This window comes from Aquarana catesbeiana, linkage group LG05 (genome assembly GCF_042186555.1).
Source record: "Aquarana catesbeiana isolate 2022-GZ linkage group LG05, ASM4218655v1, whole genome shotgun sequence".
NCBI lineage: Eukaryota > Metazoa > Chordata > Amphibia > Anura > Ranidae > Aquarana > Aquarana catesbeiana.
In genome coordinates, this window is record NC_133328.1 from 631,919,961 (window position 1) to 631,930,166 (window position 10,206).

The following is a 10,206-nucleotide window of genomic DNA, read 5'->3' on the forward strand; positions in this document are numbered from 1 at the left end:
GCTTTTTTTTCATCCCAAATGCTCCTCTTCAGAACGTGCGAGTGATTTTTGTTTCTCTTCCTCCTGAAAATGCGTATGTGGAGGGGTGTTTTGCAAGTGGAAACAAAAGAAAAAAATACAATCAAAATTAATAAAGAATTTAAAAATGTTGAGCTCAAGTGTACATGAGGCCTAAATGTGACTTTTTTTTTTTTCAGGAAGGGTGAATTCCCTAACACAACCACCTCCCTCCTGGCCATCTCCACTTCTAGGAGTGTCTATATACTGTCTGTGCTGACCCAGCTCCTCTGCCCCTTTCCTCACCTCCCTACATAACCTCCTATGTAACTGCCGTGGGAAGAAGTGAAGGGGGAATACTATTAGAGTGTCAGCTCTGCGTCTGCTTGCACTGCTAAAAATCATGTCCAAGATGCCCACACCTAGCAGCTTTTAGATGTGTACACAAGGGAGGCCCTTACAGATAAATAACATGCATAAAATATATTAATGCACTTATAATTTTTTTTTAATTGAAGATTGTTTTTGAAATGTTGGGTCTCTTTAATTGCTCTGCTAAAAAAAAAAATAAAATAAAAAAAAAAAGAAGAAAAATCACAGACGTAGCTGCCTGCCGTTTGGCTGCTTATCTCTAATTGAAAGCTCAGTTCCGAATCCATTCAATTTTTTTTTTTTTTGTGTTTTTAAATTTCGACATTAAAGTGGTTGTAAACCCTTCCATATACCCAGTGAAGTAAGTGGCCTCAGAAGATACACAGAAATGAAACAAATTCTCCTACGAGTTGTACCTGTTTATCTGCAGCCTTCTCTTCTCTACATCCATTCAAAGTCCAGAATTTATATAGCATGTCTGAGATTTCAGAAAAGAAAGGGGCAGAGAGCTAAAATTACACTCTGCCCATGTAAGACCAATGTATGTTTAATTTTTTGTTCTCTTTTTTGTTTCTCTTATTGAAAATTAATAAAAAGACATTTAAAAAAAATTACACTCTGCAGAGCTCAGTAAGAGTTGATTGGAGGAAAGGGACATCACCCCCACCCCCCCACCTTTCACACAGCACATAGGAACAGAGCTGAAGCTGTCAATCACAGGCTGTGTGCTGGATCTCCCTCCCCTGTCACCTTTTTATCTCTTGGTGTCGGGAAAACTTGTTAGAAGTTGTTGGAAGAAGTCCATGCTGATAGCAAAGGAATGAGACAGCAGACAGGAATGACACTTAGTGCTCTGGATTGAGACAAGAACACACTATAGAGGGATATGCTTTGTTCATATTTCATGTCTGAGGTTTACCACCAATTTAAAGAGGAGAGCTCCGGTGGTAACTGACAGGTCAGCTTTCTTTTGGAGGAGACGCTGCAGCTTACTTACTGATGGCGCAGCGTGGGAAGACGCCATTTGGTGGTCACTCACCTCTTCATACGCCGGTCTGTCTGTCCTCTTCTCCTTCTTCTGTCTGTACGGAGGGTCTCAGCTCTTCTGTTGTCCACACACCACTCCTTGTGTCCTCTGGAGTATTGATATCCTACAGGGAAGACACAGCGTGAGTATATGAGAGTCTGAGGAGTGACACAAGGAGCACAGATGATCTTTCCTGGTGGAACAAATAATCACATGAGCCTCGTCATCTCATCTGTCAAGATGCCACCTCTAGGAACGGCATGAAATACCTCAGAGAGTGGAGCAATCATTACCTCTGGGAACGCCCCGCTCTGTAACTGATCCCCTGCCAGCAGAGACTTGGGCAATTCCTCCCCCGGTCCAATGTCATCCCTGTACAAAGCAGATGGCAAATGTTCATTAGAACAGGGGCGTCAAACTCAATTTCATTCAGGGTCACATCGGCATTATGGTAGCCATTAAAGGGCCGGTTGTATCTGTAAAGCCTAGTACGCACGGGCAAAATGTCGGGCGGCATCGACCGGCTCAATAGAAACCAGCCAACATTCGGCCCGTGTGTACGGTAGCCGATCTGACAACAGCCGGCCATTTCATGGGTCATGACCAAAAAAGGTCTGCCAACCGGCCAATGGCTGAGAGCGCTGACTGGAGTGTTCTGATGGTGGGAAGTCCTGTCAGAACACAATAGCACAGCAGGGGAAATTGCTGCACTAACATTGGACTGTTAGTACAGCGGCTCTGACCTGAGCTTTTTTTTCCCGTTCAACCCAGCAGAAAAAAAAACAAGTAATGTGTACCAAACTTTAGACTATGTATGCGGAGTTCAGGAGTGTGCTATGTACAGAGTGCAGAGTTTGGGAGTGCGCTATGTACAGAGTGCAGAGTTCAGGAGTGCGCTACGTACAAAGTGCAGAGTTCAGGAGTGCGCTACGTACAGTGTTCAGGAGTGCGCTACGTACAGGTTTCAGAGTTCAGGAGTGCACTATGTACAGAGTGCAGCGTTCAGGAGTGGGCTACGTACAGGTTGCAGAGTTCAGGAGTGCACTATGTACAGGTTGCAGAGTTCAGGAGTGCACTATGTACAGAGTGCAGCGTTCAGGAGTGCACTATGTACAGAGTGCAGCGTTCAGGAGTGCACTATGTACAGAGTGCAGCGTTCAGGAGTGCACTATGTACAGAGTGCAGAGTCCAGGAGTGTGCTATGTGCAGAGTGCAGGAGTGCGCTATGTACAGAGTGCAAAGTTCAGGAGTGTGCTATGTATAGAGTGTAGGATTGAGGAGCGTGCTAAGTACAGAGTGCAGAGTTCAGGAGTGCGCTATGTATAGGGTGCAGAGTGCAAATTGTTCTATGTACAGGGTGCAGAGTTTGGGACTGTGCTATGTACAGGGTGCAGAGTTTATGAGTGCCCTATGTTCAGAGTGCAGCGTTGGAGTGCACTACATACAGAGTGCAGAGTTGAGGAGTGCCCTACATCCAGAGTGCAGAGTTGAGGAGTGCCCTACATTCAGAGTGCAGTGTTGAGGAGTGCCCTACATACAAAGTGCAGCGTTCAGGAGTGTGCTACACTCAGAGTGCAGGGTTGGGGAGTGTGCTTCGTACAGAGTGTAGAGTTCATGAGTTTGTTATATACAGAGTGCAGGGTTGAGGAGTGTGCTGTGTACAGAGTGCAGAGTTCAGGAGTGTCCTATGTTCAGAGTTTAGCATTGGAGTGTATTACATACAGAGTGCAGAGTTAAGTGCCCTACATACAGAGTGCAGAGTTGAGGAGTGCCCTACACACAAAGTGCAGGGTTCAGGAGTGTGTTACACTCAGAGTGCAGGGTTGGGGAGTGTGCTTTGTACAGAGTGTAGAGTTCATGAGTTTGTTATATACAGAGTGCAGGGTTGAGGAGTGTGCTGCGTACAGAGTGCAGGGTTGAGGAGGATGCTACGCACAGATTTCAGGGTTGAGGAGTGTGCTAGGTACAGAGTGCAAGGTTTGAGGCGTGTGCTAGGTACAGAGTGCAGGGTTGAGGCATGTGCTAGGTGCAGAGTGCAGGGTTGAGGAGTGTGCTAGGTGCAGAGTGCAGAGTTCAGGAGTGCTCTCTACATGGAGAGCAGGGTTTAGGAGTGTGCTATGTACAGAGTGCAGAGTTCAGGAGTGTGCTATGTAGAGAGTGTAGGGTTGAGGAACGTGCTAATTGCAGAGTTCAGGAGTGTGCTATGTATAGGGTGCAGAGTGCAAGATTGTTCTATGTACAGGGTGCAGAGCTTGGGACTGTGCTATGTACAGAGTGCAGAGTTCAGAAGTTCCCTATGTTCAGAGTGAAGGGGTGAGGAGTGCACTACATACAGAGTGCAGAGTTCAGGACTGTGCTATGTACAGGGTGCAGAGTTTATGAGTGCCCTATGTTCAGAGTGCAGCGTTGGAGTGCACTAAATACAGAGTGCAGAGTTGAGGAGTGCCCTACATACAGAGTGCAGAGTTGAGGAGTGCCCTACATACAAAGTGCAGGGTTCAGGAGTGTGCTACGCTCAGAGTGCAGTGTTGGGGAGTGTGCTTTGTACAGAGTGTAGAGTTCATGAGTTTGTTATATACAGAGTGCAGGGTTGAGGATTGTGATACGTACAGAGTGCAGGAGTGCCCTATGTTCAGAGTTTAGCGTTGGAGTGCATTACATACAGAGTGCAGAGTTGAGGAGTGCCCTACATACAGAGTGCAGAGTTGAGGCATGCCCTACATACAGAGTGCAGAGTTGAGAAGTGCTCTACATATAGAGTGCAGATTTGAGGAGTGCACTACATACAGAGTGCAGAGATGAAGAGTGCACTACATACAAAGTGCATCGTTTGGGGGTGTGCTATATACATAGTGCAGAGTCCAAGAGTGTGCTACGCACAGAGTGCAGGGTTGAGGAGTGTGCTACGCACAGAGTGCAGGGTTGAGGAGGATGCTACGCACAGATTGCAGGGTTGAGGAGTGTGCTAGGTACAGAGTGCAGGGTTGAGGCGTGTGCTAGGTACAGAGTACAGGGTTGAGGAGTGTGCTAGGTGCAGAGTGCATGGTTGAGTAGTGTGCTAGATGCAGAGTGCATGTTGAGGAGCATGCTACGTACAGAGTGCAGGGTTGAGGAGGATGCTACGCACAGATTTCAGGGTTGAGGAGTGTGCTAGGTACAGAGTGCAAGGTTTGAGGCGTGTGCTAGGTACAGAGTGCAGGGTTGAGGCATGTGCTAGGTGCAGAGTGCAGGGTTGAGGAGTGTGCTAGGTGCAGAGTGCAGAGTTCAGGAGTGCTCTCTACATGGAGAGCAGGGTTTAGGAGTGTGCTATGTACAGAGTGCAGAGTTCAGGAGTGTGCTATGTAGAGAGTGTAGGGTTGAGGAACGTGCTAATTGCAGAGTTCAGGAGTGTGCTATGTATAGGGTGCAGAGTGCAAGATTGTTCTATGTACAGGGTGCAGAGCTTGGGACTGTGCTATGTACAGAGTGCAGAGTTCAGAAGTTCCCTATGTTCAGAGTGAAGGGGTGAGGAGTGCACTACATACAGAGTGCAGAGTTCAGGACTGTGCTATGTACAGGGTGCAGAGTTTATGAGTGCCCTATGTTCAGAGTGCAGCGTTGGAGTGCACTAAATACAGAGTGCAGAGTTGAGGAGTGCCCTACATACAGAGTGCAGAGTTGAGGAGTGCCCTACATACAAAGTGCAGGGTTCAGGAGTGTGCTACGCTCAGAGTGCAGTGTTGGGGAGTGTGCTTTGTACAGAGTGTAGAGTTCATGAGTTTGTTATATACAGAGTGCAGGGTTGAGGATTGTGATACGTACAGAGTGCAGGAGTGCCCTATGTTCAGAGTTTAGCGTTGGAGTGCATTACATACAGAGTGCAGAGTTGAGGAGTGCCCTACATACAGAGTGCAGAGTTGAGGCATGCCCTACATACAGAGTGCAGAGTTGAGAAGTGCTCTACATATAGAGTGCAGATTTGAGGAGTGCACTACATACAGAGTGCAGAGATGAAGAGTGCACTACATACAAAGTGCATCGTTTGGGGGTGTGCTATATACATAGTGCAGAGTCCAAGAGTGTGCTACGCACAGAGTGCAGGGTTGAGGAGTGTGCTACGCACAGAGTGCAGGGTTGAGGAGGATGCTACGCACAGATTGCAGGGTTGAGGAGTGTGCTAGGTACAGAGTGCAGGGTTGAGGCGTGTGCTAGGTACAGAGTACAGGGTTGAGGAGTGTGCTAGGTGCAGAGTGCATGGTTGAGTAGTGTGCTAGGTGCAGAGTGCATGTTGAGGAGCATGCTACGTACAGAGTGCAGGGTTGAGGAGTGTGCTAGGTGCAGAGTGCAGGGTTGAGTAGTGTGCTAGGTGCAGAGTGCATGGTTGAGGAGCGTGCTACGCACAGAGGGAAGGGTTGAGGAGTGTGCTAGGTGCAGAGTGCAGGGCTGAGAAGTGTGCTACATACAGAGTGCAGGGTTTAGCTCTCTTTCGCGGGCTGTCTATATCCCACTTCCACCCCTCCTCCTCGTCTCTGACTTCTGGCACCACTCTCTCCCCACCTCTGCACACATCTCCTTCTACAGCCCTCATCTCTCCCGCCGACCCAAAAGCTTCCTCACATCTTATCTACCCAGCTCAGCTCTCGTACTTCCCTGCAGTGTAGGCGGCTCTCTCTCTCTCACTTGCAGGGAGATCATTGGTCGGCATCTCTCTGTGAGTGTTTGTAGGGCAGGGAGCCGCCAATAGGAAAGCTGCCCTTGTAAACACAGAAGGCTTGTACAAGTGATAGGGGTGAGCAGGGAGCGGAGGTGGTGGAACGTTACAGCAGAGAATAGCCCTGGCTGCGAGGGCCACATGAAATGGCCTGGGGGGCTGGATTTGGACCGCGGGCCTTGTGTTTGAAACATGTACATTGGAGGATAGCTAGAAGATTCAAGCTTAGAGCCTCCTCTCCTAGACTGAAATGGCTTTCACTGGATTTTACTGCACACTGTGAGCTTCTAACAATGTGCATTAGAAGCTGCAGTAAGTCAGGTAGAGCCCCCGCCTCATTTCCTGGCTGGAGGACGTCCAGCTTCCTCTAGCTCTTTCCTCTTGAGCCTGACTGGCCCGCCCCTTTCATTCATTGGATTTCAGTTCTCAACATCACATGTGGATGAATTTTATGCAAATTTAGCCTGCCCAGGAACACCCACTCCTCCAGACTGACACCCACCCATCAAGGCAGATAGAGGGGAAGTCTTCCAATGGGGAACTGTTCTGGGGACAGCTGTCTAAGAGGAGACTTTCCTCACTTTTAGAGAGTTTTCCCTTATTGTATCACACATCCTGTTGTGTCCCCAGGACAGGAAATGAAGATAAATCCTCACAATGGGACACAGATGGCTAAACTAATTCTTTTTTTTTTTAACACTTTCCTGCTATAGACTAGTGGCGTCCACATGCTACACTCTATAATTTCCTATCTGTAGCAATTGTTTGGTCATTTTAGAAGCCTGATTGCACTCTCTGTTTTAACCCTTAAAATCTTGCACAATCACATGCATTACACGCAGTTGCTGCCACCAAACACAACCAAAAGGCGATTGCGTTGCAGTAACAATTGCCACGTCTGTTGACTTCCTTACTGCCAAATGGAGCAATAAGTCCCCAGGACAGGTAATACGATAAGCACACCGATCAAATGTACATTAAAGTGGTTTAGGGCTCATTCACATGGGCAAAAAATAGGCAGTTGAGCTGCGGTTTTATCATCCCTTGCTAGCCCCCCTCCTTAAGTTGCAACGGACGGGTTCATCATACACTATATTGCCAAAAGTTTAGGGACGCCTGCCTTTAAACGCACATGGATTTTAATGGCATCCCAGTCTTAGTCCGTAGGGTTCAATACCCTTTGCAGCTATAACAGCTTTAACTCCTCTGGGAAGGCCGACCACAAGGTTTAGGAGTGTGTCTATGGGAATGTTTGACCATTCTTCCAGAAGCGCGTTTGTGAGGTCAGACACTGATGTTGGACGAGAAGGCCTGGCTCGCAGTCTCCGCTTTAATTCACCCCAAAGGTTTTCTATTGGGTTGAGGTCAGGACTCTTTGCAGGCCAGTCAAGTTCCTCCACCCCCAAACTTGCTCATCCATGTCTTTATGGACCTTGCTTTGTGCACTGGTGCGCAGTCATGTTGGAACAGGAAGGGGCCATCCCCAAACTCGCTCATCCACACTATATTGCCAAAAGTATTGGGCCACCTCAATTATGGTGTGGGGGTTGTTTTTCAGGGGTTGGGCTTGGCCCCTTAGTTCCAGTGAAGGGAACTCGTAGGGTGTCAGCATACCAAGACATTTTGTACAATTTCATGCTCCCAACTTTGTGGGAACAGTTTGGGAATTTCCTGTTCCAACATGACTGCACACCAGTGTACAAAGCAAGGTCCATAAAGACATGGATGAGCGAGTTTGGGGTGGAAGAACGGTCAAACCTTCCTATAAACACACTCCTAAACCTTGTGGACTGTCTTCCCAGAAGAGTTGAAGCTGTTATAGCTGCAAAGGGTGGGCCAACTCAATATTGAACCCTACGGACTAATGCCCCGTACACACGGTCGGACTTTTCGACTGCAAATGTGCGATGGGAGCTTGTTGTCGGAAATTCCGACCGTGTGTAGGCTCCATCGGACAGTTTCCATCAGAATTTCCGTCGCACAAAATTCGAGATCTGGTTCTCAAATTTTCCGACAACAATATCCGTTCGCGCAAATTCCGATCGTGTGTACGCAATTCCAGTGTACAAAGTGCCACGCATGCTCGGAATCAAGAGCCGCGCTGGCTATTGAACTTCATTTTTCTCGAGTCATTGTACGTATTGTACGTCACCGCGTTCTTGACGTTTGGAATTTCCGACCAACTTTGTGTGACCGTGTGTATGCAAGACAAGTTTGAACCAACATCCGTCGGAACAAAATCCATGGATTTTGTTGTTGGAATGTCCGATTGTGTGTACGGGGCATAGGACTGGGATGCCATTAAAGTCCATGTGCGTGGAAAGGCAGGCGTCCCAATACTTTTGGCAATATAGTATATGTTACAGCTGCAAAGCTTTGCAGCAAAAATGATACCCCAATTACACCCCCCACGCGGGTGCAAGTTCGGTTGCAGTGCAACTCCATTGACTTGAATGGGCCGCGTCTGGCGATGCTTTGCAGCATGTTGTGTCCAGTCGGCATTATGCCAGCCAAACACACCCAATGAAACTCCTTATGCCCATGCCGTAACAATGAGCCAAAGGTGGCTGTGATTGCAGCAAAGTATTTTAATCTAAAATCACCCCTGGCCATCGAAAAATAGGATTGCCTCCTGTCTTATATATTGCAATCTGAAAAGCAATCCACCGCCAATTGTTTTTTAATTGCTTGAAGCCCCTTGAAAAAGATGATCCTGGAGACATTTGGAAAGCTGCAGACTGAGGCTCGATAAATGAGGGGGAAAAAGAAAAAAAGGGAAAAGATTCCTGTGTATGGAGTTCACATGTTGACACCATACAGAACCTGTGACCCCACCCCCCTCCCCCCAGGACCCCACTGCCTCTGCTGCCCACCTCTTGTGTGTCTGCTCCGTCCTCTTCTCTCTATGGGGTTCAAGCTTTATGTCCCAACACCGACGGAGATTATGAAATGGTACAAACTGATATCTGCAAAATGAGAAAGCGGGGGTCAGCCACAAATATCCCCCCTCCCCCAAATATTTCCCACCGGTTCGGTCTTGAGTCTCAGGAACACGCGTGTTGTCAGAGTCAGGTTACACGTGGTGTGTGTAAGTCAATCCGGGACACCCTCCCCCATTCTCAGCATGCAGCTGCTGCCACGTTATACAGCATGCTTTATATATATATATATGAACATACATAACATGTGACGCCGTAAAGACAGAACATGATATGGATGGTATACAGCCAGGGAGGGTGGTCTGGCCACAGACCTATACATGGATATGGAGTCATAGGATCACATGGGGCAGGATACAAAGGCAATAAGGCCTATTGGTGTATTCGGTGATGGACAGGTGTCCCAAAGTTAAATTAACCCATGACTGGGTAAAAAACAGCCTTCAATATCCATAGAATTCCTCCAGAATGAGCAGGGCTCGCCCAATAAGCTGACAATCAAATTCTTTCTCTACACTCAGGGGTCACGTGTGTGTGATAATCACAGATGTAAAGGAGATGAGACATCCAGATCTTAGTACATAGCACACCCTGTTGTAGTCCAGACAGACGGATGGGGGATGGACATGGATGGAGAGATGTATGAGACGTTCTCACCGGTGTCGGGTCCAGGATGATTCTTCTTTATTCTGATGAGGATGGCGAAGGCGCCAGCTTTGTCCTGAAATCACAGAGCCCCCGGAAGAGACAGCAGAAGGGTGATGAGGGGCCCCCCATTCTCAGCCCCCATCCTCTCCTCCCCTCCATCACAGACTGAGTACCACCAGCTCAGCATCCGCCCAGACTGCACTGCAGAGACTGCCAGAGCCACATGCAGCCTCCCTGGAGCCATGAGAGCCAGAGCCGGCCCACCCCACTCCTATCACATGTACATTATATTTCATCATCCCAGGACTAGAACCCCCATCATCACTGATATCACATGTACATTATAATACATCATCCCAGGACTATAGCCCTCATCATCACTAATATCACATGTACATTATATTATATCATCCCAGGACTAGAACCCCCATCATCACTGATATCACATGTACATTATAATACATCATCCCAGGACTATAACCCTCATCATCACTGATATCACATGTACATTATAATACATCATCCCAGGACTA

At 47.8% G+C, this 10,206-nt stretch overlaps 1 protein-coding gene across 3 annotated transcripts in view; it reads right to left on the reverse strand.

The window, feature by feature from the left end:
* GPT (glutamic--pyruvic transaminase) overlaps positions 1–9,888 on the reverse strand; it is a 126,219-nt gene extending 116,331 nt beyond the window's left edge. Inside the window, exons 1-3 of one of the 3 annotated variants that reach the window (XM_073632351.1) lie at positions 9,683–9,888; positions 8,960–9,052; positions 1,409–1,520 (exon numbers count right to left, since the gene is read on the reverse strand). In XM_073632351.1, the coding sequence (XP_073488452.1) occupies positions 1,409–1,416 (8 nt within the window). In that variant the 5' untranslated portion in view covers positions 1,417–1,520; positions 8,960–9,052; positions 9,683–9,888. Of the gene's footprint in view, positions 1–1,408; positions 1,593–8,959; positions 9,053–9,682 lie in introns of those variants that run through there. The other 2 variants (XM_073632354.1, XM_073632352.1) reach the window with 2 other exon arrangements.
* Between the last annotated feature and the right edge of the window lie 318 nt (positions 9,889–10,206).